Below are 18,892 nucleotides of genomic sequence, written 5' to 3'. Positions count from 1 at the left end.
AGTAAGGTGAGTAGAGTAAGCCTACGCTACTGTATTATAACATCGGTCATAATGGCGGCACTTGGAGAAACTGTTATGTTCTGAGGTGGTGTAAAACATCTAAGAAACACTGCTGTATGGATGAAGGGTCTCATTGCTTACGATGCTGCTGTGGTGTTGTTCAAGGTGACATCGTCTGACTTGAGAAAAAGTTATTTAGTTCGAAAGCTCTTCCTCTGTTTGAGCATTATTTCTTGGTTACGATGCCATTTTAAGCCCGTAGTTGCTACGAGCGAGAAGACAAACATCAGATTTCACTGATTAGTTTGATCCGAAATGAGTTTTTCCAATTTGACACCTTCAGATTTGTAATAAATACATTTTGAAACTGTATTTCAACAATAATGAAGGGCTTAGTTTTGAAAAACAAAGGCGTCGCTGTATGAAAACATGCAGAAGTAGTACACAGCGTTATTTAACTTGGTAATTACCAGGATCGATCAATAACACGCTAACTGGAGGGACTGATGATCTTTCTGAGCAGGCTTATGAATATTCTGATGAGATAAAAACATTACCGTGTTTTTTTTCTCTGCTACTTGTCACACTGATTCATTTAAAGCGGCTCTCTAAAGCTGCGCATCAAATACATCGCTCTCCAAGAGGAAGTTGCAAAAATAACACCAAATATTGATAGATCTAGTGGCTGAGTTTATATCAGTGAAATATTAATGCTCTGCATCTTCTCCACGCTGTAAATATTGTGTTTTTGATGTGGGAACTTCGCACAGATGAACAGCTTCAACTAGAACAAGCACATACCCCTGTGGGTGTTGAACTTTCGCAGCATCAAGCGGTACATATTTATATTGGTGTTTAACAGTTGGGCTCTAAATGTTACAAGCTAAAGACTGAATGCAATAAATGGCACATGACAGGCGATTACTGATAAACGATGGACGGATCAGAAACCACAAAGGCTGTGAGAAGAATTCAAATGACCCGTAACAGAGTCTGAATGTCAACGCTCACTTTATGGATCAGCTGCTTTAAAAAGACAAAGTTATGAAGTGTGAACGCTGACGAGAAACACTTCGCTACGACCTGCAAGACAACTTGGTCATCATCACCTGTCGTGTACTGCACCTCAGAACAGAGTTTACAAGGGGTCGCGGTTGAAAACGTGGGACAGCCCTTCAGTTATCGTCGATAATATCAGCCATCAAATAAAAAGGAGCACTGCTTCATTACCTGGACACTAGCAGTGGCTTACAGGCTAACATTAGCAACCTGTGCTCCTATCCTGCACTGATGTGGTTTATGAGAGCAGTGGCACCAAGTGTAGCAACTTTGCTGCTCGACCGAAACATCAGCAAATTAGTTGTAGAATAGTTTTATACTTCTTATAAAGAAAAGGACCATAAAACATTAAAGCAAAGGAGTTCTCATAACCTGTTTGGAGGGCCATGCATTCCTCACACGTTGCCAATCTCATCAAGAATCAGGACACCCTGCCCCTCGACGTGAATGTGCAGGACAGAGGTGTGGGGCTAAGCATGCTAACAGTGGCAAAGCAAACATTCACCAAACAATAGTTGCATTAGCATGCTAGCATTAGGAAATCTACACACGCAAAGTACAACTGAGGCTGAGAGGAATGCCATTGTTTGCAGATATTTGGTTACAACCGGAAGTATTCACTGAAATTTGGACCTGATCTGGACTGGATAAAACATGAGAAATGTCTGGGATCACCACAGGCATCGAGCTTCATCCCCTGGAAACCATGAATTCGTACTCGCTCAGATACATTACATAACTTTGACTTGGCATTTCTTAAGTGGCTCCTAACTTTTGAGAAGCAGAGTCATGGATACTTCTGCTCTCTCAGCCTCTTTCTGTGTGTGGACTGCGCAGCAGAACATGCTGCCTTTGTTCCCAGTGATCAAAGCTGATCTTGCTCAAACCCCTGGCAGCCATCCGTCATACAGGACAGGATTTTCAAAGTTGCCCCCCCTTCGTCTTTTCCTTTTGCCCACAACTCACTGACAGAACACAGCTCTTGTCTAGAAGGAGTCCCCCCGTTTGCTTTCCAGGATACGAGCAATTAGCATTTAAAGCAAATTCCCAAATGAAAACTGTAGTGGGGTTTTTTTCCCCCGCCATAATAGCACGATCATTCAAGTTGGGGAACACAGTGCGAGGGGGCTTTTTCCTGCTGAAAAAGCATCTAAGCTGAATCTAGCACGGAGCTCGGGGACAGTGTGTTCCCGCGCAGCTCGGCTTAGAGTCAGACCAGCTTTGATTAGTGACAATGTGAAGTTAATCAGGATGAGAGCGCAGATAGCGGCCGAGGAAACGCTTCCTAATCAGAAAGGGAAGCGACCAGAGGGAGCGCTCTGAAGGGCCGAGGGCTCGGCTGCAGCTTGATGAAACACGGAGGATGTAATATACTGTGTGGTCACTGCGATACATTTACTATGACTGCGTGGCCTAGTTTACAGACTCTGTAGATTGCTGTGCACACCACCACCACCCCCCCATCCCCTCCTCGTCCTCGCATGCAGAGTGGAAAAGTCAAAACAATGCTGGTGCAGTGCTCGCTGCTTGTGCCATATGCTTCTCCCAACCCCTGCCCCCATCCCCTCAAAACAAATTATTAAACTTTCAGTAGGATGCACTATTTTTCTCCCTGCACATTCACTAAAATGCATACTAACACACACACACACACACACACACACACACACACATATGATGGTGAGTGATATAACAGAGGGCTGTGAGCAGGTCGACAGCCCAGGGGAACACCTCCTGTGAACGCCGCAGCGTTCCTCAGACCCATCTCCACTCATTAAATATGAAAGAGAGTGTTTCACCTTTACCGGGTGCCACACACACATACACACACATTATCTTACTTACTCTACACACACACACACACGCTTACCCGACTATATGCACACACACAAATACTGCAGATCAAAGGGCTGTCGTGTAGCTCGGCAGTCTTCCTGTGAAAAGCTTTTCTATTAAAAACGTCCACAGGAGGAGCTGCAGGAAGCCGGAGCTCGCTCTGCTTTCAGGAGGAGGAGGAGGAGGAGGAGGAGGAGGAGATGGACTCTACGAACCGAGCTGCACCACCACACTTAAAGGATCATTCTGGTTTATTACAACTTAGGTCTTATTTTAACAGTTTAGGCTATGATTTCTGTCAGTGACGATAAGATTACTCATCAAATTAAATGAGAAAATCTGGGCTCACATTGCATCGTTCTTTGATCCAAACAAAAATGAGTGCACCGAGACATATGAAACATTATGAACACATGTATGACTGCCTGATTGCCATCTTGTGTGCGTGTGCTAACTAAAGTATCCTAATAATTGCAACAATCATTTTTATCGTGTACAACTTAAATGTAAAAGTCTACTTTACTTGGTATGTGCTGTCTGAGTTAGCCTCCATGAGACAGTCAACACCCCCTGTGTCGGTGTGTTTAGGTGTGAAGCTAAAGCCAGGAGGTGATTAGCTTAGCTTAGCTTAGCTTAGCGATAAGACTGTTTGCTAAAACAGCTAGCCTGTCTCCACGGTGAAAAATATGCCACCTCACCAGCACCTCTGATCGTGTTAATTAGTGATAAACAGACAAATACAACCACAACAGAAAAGACACTCCGTGTTGTCGGCTAACAAATAGAAGATCCATGCTTTAAAAAAATCCCACTTTTACACCACAATTATCTTGTGAGTGCAGGTTTTTAAATCTTGGCCAAAAATAGGTAATTGATTTGTGTCGCACTGCCAGGAGAAAAACATTAAAGACAAAAGAGACAAACGTTTGTGGGTGTTAGTGGGTTTTTTTGATTGAAAGGGGTAACTGAGCACAAGTAGTGAAGAGTCTTAACAATCAGCGAAGTGACTCAGAGAGAATATCAAGTTGTGAGTGAATTGAGATGAGAAGTGATGTGTGGGTTTTGTTGGTTATGAATTCGACTTTTTTTATTTGCGAGCGAATGCATGTGTTCGAAAGTTACGCAGCCTTGCTTTGACAGACAGATATAAGAGAGTGGTACCATCTTCTTACCAACTTTTCTAACTCGCTGAATAAAGAGTTATGATTCAAGGACTGTACGTCTGTTTTCATTCGAAATAGCAGATTTATTTGGCAAACTTTTTATTGTTATGCACCAAAACACGGAGGCAATAACTCCTTGTATGTGAAAACCTTTGTGGCAATGAACCTGACTGTGATTGCCTACAGAACTACAAAGACCTTGTTTATCTTCATTACCTTTTTAAGAGAACAAGTATCACATTTGTTCTCTCACAAATAAAAGGCTGAATTCATGAGAAATCAAACAGAGTGTCGCTTAGTTCAACAAACAAACAGAGTTATTGCTCCGACAGCCTCACTTGACCTGGCTAGGAGCTTTCGGTGCGCTAATGTTAGCCAACGTCAGCAAACTTGGCATAGATCTTTCTCTGTGCTGGATGTTTCTCTAGCCTGATGATGAACTTTACGACTCTTCTTATGTTTGAGAAGTGCTTTAGGGTGTCATGGCTGCAGCGCCTCTCTCACACACACACACACACACACACACACACACACACACACACACACACACACACACACACACACACACACACACACACACACACACACACACACACACACACACACACACACACACACACACACACAGAATTGCTGTTACTTTCACTGCGCAGCGTGCTGATAAATGCTGAACTTAGGTGGATTGTCTCTTTGCTCGCTCTCTTTTGTTTGGCACCACTGAGTGTTGTATATAACCTCTCTGTCAGCAGCCCGCAATGGAGTGCTTACTCCCCGGGACAAGGCGAGAGAGAAAGTGTGTGTGTGTGTGTGTGTGTGTGTGTGTGTGTGTGCGCGCCATATAAAGCCGGCACTGCTTATCACCGCCATGCTGTATGTGTCCAGGAAGCAAATGTCAAGCTGGTGTGAAATTTTCAGGTAGGAGCTCTTATGATGGAGCCCTGAAGCGAGAAGGAAAAATGTTTGCAATCTCTAGTCGTGCCACGACATCCGTCTCCATCCTGCAGTCGCAGGTGGAGCTCTGCTTACAACCAGCAGAAGGCATCTTCTTAATAATCTCCCTCTCTCTCCGTCACCTTATTTCCCCTTCTTCTTCTTCTCCTCCATCTCCATCCCTACTTATGCCTTCCTCAAGTATCCTCTCATCTCATGTCCTTGCATGCAGCTTTATAGAAAAGGTCTTATTCTTTCTTGCTTACAAGCGTGTGCATTTCTTATTTTTGCTGTTTCCAATTTGGTCTGAGGAACAGGGCGGCAAACCACACAGCCCACAGACACTGTGGGGATTTACACATGGTCCTGTTTCCGTTTTTTCCCTTTCTCTCTTTTCTTCAATCTTTTTCAGGAGCAAAGCGGCTGAACCAAAATCATTTTCAGCTCTTTGAGCCTTTGTAGTCCCCCAAAATTAAAGTCCCATCCTGTTGGACACAGCGTGCTGTGCAGAGCTTCATTTATCACGTCACCTTTGAATGCAGCACACATTCAAGAGAGCGAGTTTACTGTGAAAAACTTTTTCCACGACTGATTAATCGAAGTTCCTGCTGGTCAATACGGGCACAATGTCCACCGGCCGAGGACAGAAAATACGCGATCGGCGTCTCGCTCCAGCAAAATATACAATGCATCGGCTTCTGAACACATAAATGGAGTTTAGTTTGCTGTGAGCATTTGTTCGTGCAGATTCACCTACTGCAGAGAGCACGATCCAACCTCAATTATCTAAACCTCAAACTGCAAAGTCTCTGAAATGCCACCGCAGGCAAAGAAATTGAGATAAAGTTGTAACACCGGCCCTAATTATCTGAGTTTGCTTTCTGAAATGTCACTGAATTCACAGAAATACATTTTAATATCTATGATAAATAACTATGATATCTATATCCTATAACATGAAATGACCTCGAGGATTACATCACTGCTCAACTTTTTATTTTCAAAACCAGAGATGCTGTCTGTTTTTATTTCACACGCTCTTCCTCCTTGTCAAAACCTGGTGCCTACGTTACCCAAGACGTTATTTCATGCATCTAATCTGAAACCCCTTCAAAGAACCCATTGACTTCAAGACGAGAGAACAGGAAGTGCAAAAACGCTAACTTATTTGCAGGTTTTAGGACTCATTTGGGGACATATGGGTGTGTTATGCTAACGTGTCCTTGATGTGCAGCGGGCTACAGAGGTCGGTTCAGCTCACGTCTTCCTCGCTCCACACCGACAGAGTTTTTCCTGTTTTCAAACTTGTAGTCTTCAAACTAGAAGAGGATATTTTTGAGACTTCACACAACTCCCTCTGGAGACACACAAGCCTTTATACAACTTTTTTTTCCACATATGCAGCAGCACTCCCAGAGACCTGTACACACACTTTGATTTTTAAAATCACTGGTGTTTCCCTCAACATGAGAACGACCTTTCAGCCAGTGTTGAGTCAACGCTAACATGAGCATGGGAACATGCTACAACATGCTAATATTAAGTAGACACAGAGGACAGTTGAGGCTGATGTAAATGTTATTATTTTAGGTATTTGTTCGTTTACTTATTTAGTTAGCGTTAGCTTCCTAGCTGAAAAAAAAAGGCATTTGGTGAATGGTATCCAACGTCATCTCGTTCTGTTTCTCAAAGCCAAAAAACCTTTAATCAGGTGGTGAATTGGGCCTTTTGCATGTAGTTGAATATCCCAAACTAATTATTTATCATATTGTATTTATATATTTTAGTTTTTTCTCGTATAATGCTGCACACCACACATATTGCAATTATAGGTGCATCATTATCCATCATGCTCACACCTGTATAGGCAGAAGGTGTATACAGATTTTACATTTTTATTTTCTTTATATTTTTATTCACTTTTTATATATTGTTTCATCTCTATTTGCCACTCAGTCACTTTTTCCCTTTGCTTTTGGACTCGGCAGCTGTAACACGTGAATTTCCACAGCGCAGGATCGATGAACTTTATCCCATCTCATCTTATCTAATCTTATCTTATCAGTGTGGCACTGTTACAGAGGCAGAGCTTGCAGACCTCACTAGCTGAAATAAGATATTAAATGTGGGCACTGTGAGCTTCTGTAGCAGGGACAGTACCTGCTGTCTGCTTGCCCAACCGAACATTAATACACACAGACCACCTGTGAATTCAATTCCCACCATGTTCAAAGTGATAAATAGTGGTGTTTGTAGAAAATATGACGCCATTTATTTTAAGATCATCCAGGGTCCCAGGTCCGTGCTGAGGATGCGAAAACCTCAGAGAACCCAGTGGACACAAATAACCTCTTATGACTACATTTATAATTTCTGATGACCTGACGGTGCCGATGAACAAACTCAATATTTTCTTAACCAGCGTAACCCGTGATTCACAAGCAGCTCTCTTAGTCTGCGTGCTGATAATCACTATCCTGCCTGTCACAATCAAAAGCACAATCAACAGAGTCGTGCAGAAAAAAAAAAGGACGCCGTGTGCCTTGTGGGACGCTAACTGGCCCTGTCAGATTCAATATCTTTTCGCTGGGAGTGTTGATGGATAGACATGATTTGGCGGAGGAAAAAAATCTCACCTGTGATAAGCAGCGAATTAGGGGAAATAAAAGGGTTGTTTAAAGAACAGAGGATGGACCAGCAGGGCACCAATGTCTTGTCAACCCGTTAACACCAGACAACCACTGAACACAGAGTTAGAAAACAGCATGCTAGCTAGCTAATTATTGTCTCATTTGTGCTCAGTTTTGTAATGATGACCGTAGATTTCTGGAAAATTCATGACTGTCAACATTCACCTGATATTGGCCCTAAATCACGCGCTCCTAAACACTTGAAAACACAAACATTCAGTGCTCATGGAGCAAAAGAAAATAAGCGAGGGCAGGCAGACTGCGTGAAGGTTTTCTAGGCCTGTGCAGTGAATCTACTGTGTAAAATGCACTTGTTTACTCACGACTTGCCCTGAAAAGTTTGGAAACAGCTGTTAAATGCATTAGATTTGACATGAGGTACACACGCACAGTGCGAGCACATGTTTCTGTCACAACATAATCAACATGCTAAGGATCTCGGAGGACGAGTGCACAGGCTCATCCATACTAATAGCTGTCAGCGTGTCATGCGGTTGAATATCTGCTCTGAGTCTGATGGAAACCGCGCCGGCTGCGACAGAGTCTGACGTAGATTGATGCGCTGAGATTTCACCGACATATTTTTGCATCAGAAAACCAACTGACATTAACCACGAGTGTGTGTTTTTTCCCCCCCATTAGGAAATGATTTGCCATTCAAGTCTTTTGGAAGATGATTAACAAACCAATAAATCTCTGCTGCGACAGGGAAAGTCAATGCAACGGCGACGGCTTTCACAACAAGTCAGTTAATTGCGTCACTCGCTGGCATCGGCGTCCCTCCTCTGGTGCACGGCGCTCCATTTCAATGAGCTACAGTTTTTTGTGCCACGACTTGTTTTTCCTGCTTAAAGCACCTGCGCTGTGGAGAAACGTATGTCCTCACATCCCCTCTACTGCAGAGTCCCACCGGTCTCTGTCTCACAGCGAGCAGACAATAGCAGAGCGCCGGGGTAAAAATGAGAAAAGCTTGTAGCTTATCAGGACATTCCAGCGACAGAAGGAGACGTACTGAACTGTGACCTGGCACTTATTCGCTCCTCTTGTTTGCCTCCAAAGTTCTGGTTTATTTGGCTAGTTGTACGTGAAAAACACTTACAGCTGCACATAAAAAACACACACTGCCTCCTCGTCTACTTTCCATCTGCGGTATAACTCTGCCGAGCGGCCTCGTCGTCCCCGTGGGGTCAGGAGTTGATTAGAGACGGGGCTATTGTGCGAGCACCTTTTGTTAGGTGTTAAATGGGATAATTATGTAAAGTAGTTTGTTTTATAACAGCCTCCTGATTGCTGTTGATTGGATAAAATTATGTATTAAGGTTAATTAGAGTCAGCTCATTTTATAACTCAATTAGAGTCCAAACAGACAAATAAGAATTGGAAAAGACACAAAACAATCGACCCAACATTGTAAAGTAGGACGTAAATTATTCTGTCTTGCTTAAAATTTGTTAATATCAATTGAATCGAGGGTCAAAGCACAGAGGAAGTGGTCTGTGATTTTGGGCTTTATAATTAAATTTGCTTTGATTTGAGTTTAAACAGTTGATTCATTAGAAACTAATCTGCAACGATTCTGATGATCAAGAGAAAAATCAGTTAAAGGTCATCTGTCAAACAAGTTCGAGGCTTTCAGCTTCTCAGACGTGAATATTTACAGCTCACGATAAAATTAACATTTTTGTGTGATTGGCTGGACATAAATACTTCCACTTGTGCTTCAGGAGGTTATAATGAGCTTATTTTAATATATACTGTGATACATTTTATGGATTCAGTTGAGTAACAGGTTGTAAATAAAATAACCGGATGGAAATTCGTCCATCTCATAACTTTTTGCCTCACTCATTGCTACCTAGTTACTAATCTTACAGTTCAAATACAAACTGTATATAGCATAGTTTCATTTCCTTAAAAGGCTCAGGGATTTCCTAGAACAGCTGCGCCTTGTAGTTTATAGCGAACATGACTTACCAGGAACTATTTTCATCCGTGGATTTATTGGCGCTCTGGCGAGTATTTCCAGCAGCAGGATCGACTCAAAATAAGCTACAGCGCCTGTGTTAATGGTAATGAAGGAACATGTCACACAGTTCATGTTCAATGTGTTTTTAATAGTTTGTGTAAGAAGCTTTGGCTACGCGAGCAATATCTTCCAGCCTTGAGCCTCAAAAAGCCTTAAAAGACCTGAAAAAGACCACATTTGAGAAATAACCTCATATATCTTGATATGACGATAACCTAATCGCACACAATTCTGAATCTTACATCACTGATTTATCGTCCAACTTGAGTTTCGCTCGGATGCAGTAAAAAACACACTGCAGCACACGCACCGACAGCCAATTCAGCATGCACACGTCATGCACACCTGCCACACAGTCTTTTTGAATCCTCCTCCCAATCTCCAGGCCTCAGGCATGCTCTGCTGGGGATGTTCTCTAAATACACCCATCAATCATTTTGCAGACAGCTTCGCCCCGGCCCTCCCCGCTACTCCGCTAGCGACTAGTGCAGGAGTCTCAAGGTGAAGGAGGGCGCTGCGTCTCTCCGTCTATAATAACTCACCTGTAGGACTAAATGTCCGCCTGGAGAGAGCGTGTGCTCACATTCAGTGTCCCCTGGAAAAACTCCCTGCATGCAACAAAAATCCCAAAAAACTACCAGGAGATTGGCAAAAGCACACGTTTGAGAGTGGCTTTTTTTAACTGCAGGCGTGAGAAAAAAGAAAGCAGAAAGTAAAACACGAGCCCTGCTATTTCCCCTGGAGAGAGGACAAGAAAGCTGTAAAGCCAGCGAGAGACGATTATAACTTAGTCTCTTTGCCCGTGAAGCTCCTCACATGACCAGAATGTAATTACATGTCTAGATTTGGTGCTCTCTTTTCTCACACGAGGGCCGTCTGCTGGGATACACGGAGGCGGAAGACAAAGAGGAAGCGCTCTAATACGATTAAAATCCTTCAAACCTGAGCATCATCAAAGTTATAATCCCTCTCTGCTTCTACGCTCAATCATATACTGTACATGCTGTTGTATGTGCTTCGCCCTTTTTCCCGGATACGTCTGATGAAACATGCTGAAAGAGTGGCGAAAAAACATCTTACAGCCTTGTCTGATTTGAATTTACTTATCAAGGGGATTCACGCTACCTGCTTTGGCATACCTGAGGTGAAAAAAACAGGCCGGGATAAGTAAAGAACGAGACAACAGAGGGACTGCTCTCTTTCCTTTTTTACCAGCCAACAAATATTTGGCAGGACAGGGGATAAAAAAAAACAACTTTAAGAGGGTTCTGCGATGAGCCTGTCCTAGTTCTTTTCGTCTACTAAAAGAAAAAGAGGAGACAGGAGGACGAGGAGGGAGGAGAGGGGGGGACAAGATGGATATGGAGGTAGAGAGAGGAGGTGAGAAAGATGGAGGCAGAACAAGAGAGAGGGGAAGAGAAATATAGAGTGAGTTATGTAACTACAAGGCGTCTGTGATGTCAACTGCTCTGTCTTCAGTGGAGCCGACGCGTCTTTGAACACTCAGGGATGAGAGCGCTAAAGCGAACACGCATTTCCCTGCATATTTTGACAGGATGTGGTTGTATGTGTTGCAGCTGACTTTAAACATGAGAGGGAACAAGTTGTGTTTACCAGCGGTGAAAGCATTGACTCGAGCGCTGCACTTAAATACAGCTTCTTTTTTTACACTATCGTATACTTTTATTTTACATTTCAGAGGGAGGTGTTGTACTATTTACTGCACTACATCTGCTACAGTCACCACCTGTTGTGCAGATTAAGATATTGCACAGAAAAAACACTTGGCAACCGAAATCTCTTAACATCTCAACAGCCTGTTTGGCCTTCATACTGTAAATCGTCTCATATGTAAACTATTGTACAAGCTACCTATTTAACCGCCTCCCTGCACATACTTCGCTTATGTACTCATTGCACAGGGTCAGGGTCTTCATCAAGCTATTAGCGAGCTAGAATGGAAGAGAAAGTGCAGACAAGAATTCGATAATATCAGGTGTTTTCTTACATTGAGACATGGTGGCAACAATGAGCTGGGCTATCGCTACATAGTCCCTGAGCCTGTTGTTAGCAGCGAGCTAACTCGGTAGCACAAAGCACACAGGCCCTGAACCAAAGACAGAGCCCCTCGCGGCAGCAGTCACACCTCCAGGGTTGCAACACGGTAAAATTATGACCCAATCCATGTGTTATAAACATCTTTCACAGTCTGTAGATCAGCTTCTTGGTCAGCAACCAAACTTTCTTTTGCAATGAGGCATTATTGCCGACATTTTGGGGTAGTTGAGATCATCTGAATTAACTGTTTACAAACATCGGTTTAATATCTGTTTTTTGATTTTAGTATTTTGTGGTATTTCTAGCAGAATGTGGATTATTAAAAGTCGACATAATTACAATAAACGCACCTAATTAATTAATACAAAACATTTCAACGCTGTTGGGAATGAACAATCTTCAACCTTAAAAGAAAACCAACCAACTGACACAGATGAAACATAACCTCCTTGCTGGAGGTACTACATAAATCTGGATCGTGGAACATTAAACGTAACATTAAAAGTAATAAATACCTTGACCTGACGTAAGGATCCTTTATGCGGTGATGTATATCCCCGCATGACGCTGTGCAGCCATCGACCACTATCAGAACCAAGTTCTGCCAAAATTGAACAAGCCGATCCCGTTAATGGGAATAATCGTTCAACCTTTAATTGCTAAGTGAAGGACCTGAACGCTTTTTCCCCACATCTGTTTTTTAAAGTGTGTGTTTCCCCCTCCATACTACAAGTCCCACTTAATGCTCTTACCCTCCTCATCCTCTTCCTCCTCCTCTCAGTCTGTTGTCCCGTCACAGCTCACAGACTCCACCCTGCGATCCTGTTAGCACTTATCAGAGCATGGCTCAGGTCCAAACACAGACACACACGTCTACCTTTTCCACCAATCAATACCAAATTTACAGAGGCAGCTTTTCTCCCCCTAACTGAGCTCAGCTCTCAGGGGTGGCGTGCACCACCAGGCTGTTGGAGTGAACAACATGCCTCTCATATGGCTGCTTACACGAACTCTTTAAGCTGGGAACACACTTTAAGATATTTGCACTCTTTACTTATATCGTTTTTCCCCCAGACATACACATATTTTAGTCCTGACAGTCAAAAGAAGCAGATAGTGAACAACTGAATAAATACAGAGAAAACACACTGGATGATTAGTTATATCACCCTCAACATCCCTCGACAAACAGAGAGTCACGGCAGCAGCTCTGTGAGGCTGTACTGAGGCACAGTGGTGCTTTGAGCTAAATGCTAACCTCAGCATGCGAACATGTTCACAGTATCATGCTGATTTTAGCAGTTATCCACAAGTTTCCTGGGGAGGTGACTTGGGAAACAATTTATTGGTGACACGGCTGCATCCTTCGAAGGCTGCATCGGAAGGCTACTATTTGAAGGCTACTTCAAATGCGGCCGTCCTTTTCAGTGCCGTGAAGGATACAACCGCTCGCATAGACCAGACGGTCTCATTTTACAACACTCTGTTTGGCGATTGCGAAAATGCAAAGACTCTGTCCAACGTGGGCAACTAATAGGGCTTTTCCATACACATGCTGGCACGGCTTGACTTGCTACGTCAGCCCATCGTAGCTGGGATTTGCATTTCCACAACAACAGGGGCTACCTGCTCGAAGGTGTGTCTTTAATTTATGACGCGCTTGTCTTTCCGCAGTATTAATGAAGAAACGCTGCAAAATCAGTGTTAAGCACGTCTCATTTCCTGTACGTTTTTCACAATAAAAAAACTCCTGTCGTGGTAATTTGAAAGATTTAGCAAAATCAGAAAATGTTGGGTTATCACCAGCGGTAACTTAGCACGACTCCCAAAACAGCTGAATATGAACACGATGAAACAGTAAAGTAAAGCTGTTATCTGGAAATACAAACGGGGACACAGGAGAGAAACTAAACTTCAAACCGCAGAGATTCAGACAGAAGCTACAAACGTTCTGAGAGCTGAACACACAGACACTTTTAAAAGACGCCAGTGGAAAAGCCCCATAAGTCACGACAACCACATTATATCTATCTACTGGTCCAAAAATCGTAATGTCTGCTCACTCACAGCCACCATAAAGCACTACATTCCCTCAGCTGGGACTAACTGGATTAGTCGCCCAACCAGATCAATAACAGTCCTCACAAATCTCAGCACATCTCCTCTTGTGGAGGGTCCTTGGTGGCTAAATGGGATTGGAAGTGCTGGAGATAAAAGCCCAATCACATTTTGACTAATTCCTCACAGGCGTCTCTGTCTTTGTTTCTGTGTCATTTCATCATCTCAGAGATCGTTCTCCCTTTAAAGTCTGAAGATGGAGAGGGAGAAAGGGGAGATTCAGTGACTACTCTGGAAGTCTTGTGGATGAAAATGCAAGATGGGGAAGTTAATGTGCAATGTGTCAACAGGAAGCAGTCCCTATATTTATTGTCAACACTTCTGTCACCCTGTCCTGCTACAGTCAAACATTATCTACAAACACCTCCGAACATTCATTTCGTCCTGCTTGAGGTAGCAATCATCTACGAGACAAATATTATTGAGTAAGCTATCTTTTAGACTCAGACGTTCCCTGCTGTGTTAACGGTTGAACTTTCTGGTACTCGACAATGACTAACTAGTTACATGACAAGTTGATTTACATTAAAGTAATCTATACTTTTTCTTTTGATTATTTTCATTTACCAAACAATGAGGCGAAGAGTGGAGTGTGATTCGGCACAGTGGTGCATCGAGCTGAGTGCTAAAGTCACAATGACAATATTAACATGCTGATGTTTAGCAGGTAGCATGTAGTTCGCCATCTTAGTTTGGTGTGCTAGCACGCTAACATTTGCTAATTGGCACTAAACACAAAGTACAGCTGAGTCTGATGGGAGCGTGGTACCCTAACCCTTAGATTTTGGTGACTAGTTGGTACAAGTGCTTTGCTGAAGTAGTCTTGGTAACTTTAAAGGGTAACTCCACTGATTTTGCACATTAAAGTGTTTTTACAGGTCTTGGGAGTATTGTTTTGTATGTGGAGGAAGTAGTATAAAGCCTTGTGGCTCCAGAGGGAACTGCATGTAATTGTTGCATGGGTTCTCTACCACTTATTTACCACTAGCTGTTGCACTTGATAGAGCAGCTGCCATGAGGAACATAATGAGAGTCCATGACAGCAGCACTACAGTCCATCATGTCAACTGTGACACATGGCGTTAATATTACTCACAACGATTCAACTTCCCTTTTCTTATTCTAAAGTTTAACATCAGCATAATAAATAAAATACGCCTTCAAGTGGGTGAAACTGCAAAACAGATGACGGAAGCGACAGTTCAAGTAGCCCACGGACTTGAATGAAGGGTTTCTTTCCATTGAAACGCGAGAGGGCTTTTAATTTTGAAACGGATACAGGAAGTATCGAGTTTGTTTTAACAGCGTAATGCAGTAACTTTAACAGGGCAAACAGAAGTAGCAGATCAAAATTACTTGCTTATTATTAGTCAGTCAGTCAGCACAAAATCAAACTGGCTGAAGCTCGTACATCAGACCGGATTGGATCGGCAAAACCGTAAACCTACCCGACCTTATTGTTGACCAGTTGAGCTTTTGTTTATTTTCTGTTTATTTTAGTTGTTTTTACTCTGTAAATCATTTTTCTTTACTGTGTCTGGAGCCTTTTCTTGTCCTTTCCGTTCACATTTGTACAAAGGTTTTAAGGTAAACTTGTTATATTACCCTGTTTTCCCCTTCACATTTAATAAAAGGTCATAACACAGCCCTACTCACCGCACACTGTCCTGAGGTCCCACACAGGTGACACACAAGGCAGGTCAGAGGCAAAGAAGAGCAGTTTGAAAACACTGTTTGACTCAGGAGTGCTCGTCTGTCTCTCTGTCTGCATGCGAGTGCCAAATGTATTTTTAGAGAAACTCTATCCTTGCGTTTACCAGGAATACGCAGGCAAACACACCCTCCCGACCAAATCGCTCACACGGACGCACACTCAAAAAAAAAAAAAAAAAAAGCAACAGTCATTTCTCATTCGTTATATCTGTCCATCTCCAAATCCAGTCCTTCTCCTCAGCTCCCCAACCTCCCTGTCTATAACTCGGGCGATAAATCTCCTCTCGGTCGCACACATAAAGAGAAGACGAATGGGGAAGGTGGGGAGGGAAGGTGAGGGCAAAAAGAGATAGATGGCACACTCGTATACATGTACGCTCGTCTATAAACGCTCGCTCCGCATTGACATTCATCCTTCTCCTTTCTTTTGTGTGTGTGTGTGTGTTTGTCGTGTGTGTGTGTGGGCGGGTGAAGGACACTCCACATCTCTCTCAGTTGAGAATAAAGAAGTCTTTGTAACCTCCAGTCTCTTTGGACCTGGGCTTTAAACACGCATATCACGGGGCTTCCTATTCACAGCCACACACACAGCAACACTGTCACCGCTACAACTCTTTAAAAATAAAAAAAAAATCCTAAAAATGTGTGTTCCTTCCCTGAACTGCATCTCCTCGGATCAACAGGCAAGGTTTAATCTTGTAAGATTAATGCCGTGGGGAAGTTGTGTAATTAAAATGAATGAACATGAGGAGCAAAAGAAGAAAAGAAAAAAGAAATCCGGAGGAAAGGAAAAATGGAAGATAAGAGATGGGGTACTTACCATCCTCTTTGCATTCCTCGGGCGGCTTCGCCTTCTTGGCTAGCCTCGGGTCCAGCCACGATGTTGTCTTGGTGTTGTGGCTGTGAAGAGACGACAGAGAGAGAGTGAGAGGGAGTGTGATAGATGGCGAGAGAGAGGAGACTTGGCAGAAAGCGAGAAGGAGGTTGGTAGATTCTTAATTCAGCCGAGGGAATCATTTCACAGAGGAAAGATGAGACTACCCTTGCGCGCCTGCCTCGGAAAAAGGTGACGAGAGAGAGGAAGGGGAAGGAAAGAAAAAGCTTCAGGTTAACAAAACGGCAATCAATACTTTTAATTTGCTTAGTTAGCAAGCAGAGGAGGAGGAGGGTGAAGGGGCAGATAGAGGGGTGACTGAGGGAGTGATGGAGGGGAACAGCTGTGGGTTTGGCAGATTCATCCAGGGCCTCGGGCAGAGAGCTGGATCTAGATCAGATATGATGTGGTGCCAGGGAAACTCGATGCATCTCCACAGCTCGTCTGAAGCTCTGGAGCCACAATGGCCTCCCTTCATGGTGACAGTAGGGAGGAGGGGGGAGGGCAGGGGAGGTGTACACAAAGTGTCTACAGTAAAAAAAAAATGAAGTGAGAAGATGAAGGAAGAGGATGCAGTAAAGAGGCCTCCTTGTATCTTTGTTTCTTTGCAATACTTATTTCCCAACAGAGAAGCTGTTTGCAAGTGAGTATTAAGGACACAGATCACGGGGATGCACCAGCGACAGGAGTAAATAAGTTAGTAAATAAAACATTAAAGCTACTCACGTAAAATATTAATCGGTATAGATTTTAAAGCTGCATGAATTCGATTTTTTTTTAGCCAGTGGAAAGCAGTGGATCAAGCTGAAAACATCTCAGATATGATCATTTAACTTGTCATGGTGAGGGTGCAAACAGTTTGACACATCCAGCAGACACGCAGCAGCATTAACATTTCATTTAATCTCCTGTTAGCTCTGTACTGGTCTCCACAAGCTCCAGAGTTGATAACTTCGTGTTTCTGCAATGGACAGGTAGCGTGGAGTCGATTTATCTGAGCTTTTATTTGCCGAAAACAGCTGCGACAGTTGTTACATTAAACAGGGCTGATGTGAGCATAATTTGATGGCAGTAAAACAATGAGCTAAAGGAGGTTTTCACGTCATTTATTCATTGTTAATATAAAAAATATTTATTCGTGCAGCTATAGCAGTATTTTAAAATATAAAAATATACAGATAAAGAGTCTACAGTCGTGCTAGCAGCTCTGTGAGGCTGTACTTGTATGCTAACATGCTCACTATAGTCAAAGATGTTATAACAGACGAGACAAACCACTTTGAACAGGAAAGTCCGTAACGCCAGAGATGACTGTTGTGACACATATCCCGCCCCTTCCCTGAACCAGGAAACATATCAGCCAATCATGTTGTTGCACTGTCTTGAGCACAGTTGAGATTCACGACAGCTCTGTGCCAAGTTGGCGGCCATGTTGGTGCTGGTGATGTTTGTTGAGCGAGACGATGCAGTGCACTGAGCAGTTTAACATCATATGCGTGATTCATGACAGTTCAAGCGAGACCAAAAAATTATTTGTGTCTCTTCGTTCACCACCATACAAAGTTAATCCGAAATAAGGTCCCATGGAGTCGACCGGAAGGGTGACTTTGGCTGTCTATTGGTGCAAATGAGCTTCATGACATGGTGCAACAACACCAATGTGAAACTCAGTATCAGGGACGGACCTCTGACCACCAAATTCAAATCAGTTCACCGTTGAATCCAAGTGGACGTTTGTGCCAAATTTGAAGAAATGACCTCAATAAGTTCCTGACATATGAAGTTCACAAGAATGGGAACGACAAGCGGACAGCCAAAACATAATGCACCCAGCTACGGCTATCACTGGCGCGGAGGCATTAAAAATGTCACGCTCGTGGCAGCACCATAGTGTTGAGATTTGCTACTGGATGAGACACAACTCTGACTGTCGCTGGTGCTGCAGGAAAAGTTGATCTGGACCCAAAGCGGTGGACCGACTGACCGACAGATGGAAATCGCCATCCCTAAAGATAGCGGCAGATGTACTGTTCTGGATAAAAGAGGGAGATTAAGGTCCGCTCCAAAAATGGAGCCAAATGAAGTGCAGTTGAAGGTAAATTAAAGTCTGTTTCGCTCTGCTTTTGATTCGGTTCCACCAGCCCTCCTTTCTTCATCTAATGCATTTAACTCCCTTCCTTCTTCTCGTCTTCTGCCATCTATTACTATTTATAGAGTAATTACCTAATACTGCTTCTTCTTCTTTCTTGTCCTCCCTCTCACCTCATTTTTTTTCCCAATCTTGACTATTTTTAATCACTATCACTTTTCCTTCCATCTCCACCCCCCTTCCCTCTGCCGCCTCACTTCAAGGGCTGAAGGTAAATGAATTGATCTCGCATGGAGGCCAATCAAAGGGAAGCATCCTCTTGGCAACCGCTATCAC

At 43.2% G+C, this 18,892-nt stretch overlaps 1 protein-coding gene across 13 annotated transcripts in view; it reads right to left on the bottom strand.

Moving 5' to 3' along the window:
* The window catches only part of magi2a (membrane associated guanylate kinase, WW and PDZ domain containing 2a), a 226,257-nt gene that overhangs the window by 52,359 nt on the left and 155,006 nt on the right, over positions 1–18,892 (bottom strand). For all 13 annotated transcript variants that reach the window (XR_014621567.1, XM_084346037.1, XM_084346041.1 and 10 more), the window contains one exon: positions 16,414–16,493. Coding sequence is in view for 12 of the 13 variants with exons in the window: in XM_084346037.1 (XP_084202163.1) it covers positions 16,414–16,493 (80 nt within the window). In the remaining variant the exon portion in view is untranslated. The remainder of the gene's footprint in view (positions 1–16,413; positions 16,494–18,892) is intronic.

The sequence above is a fragment of the Pagrus pagrus genome (assembly GCF_965226575.1).
Source record: "Pagrus pagrus genome assembly, chromosome: 23".
Lineage (NCBI taxonomy): Eukaryota > Metazoa > Chordata > Actinopteri > Spariformes > Sparidae > Pagrus > Pagrus pagrus.
Note: the sequence above shows the minus strand (reverse complement) of the source record. Positions and strands in the feature narration are given on the sequence as shown.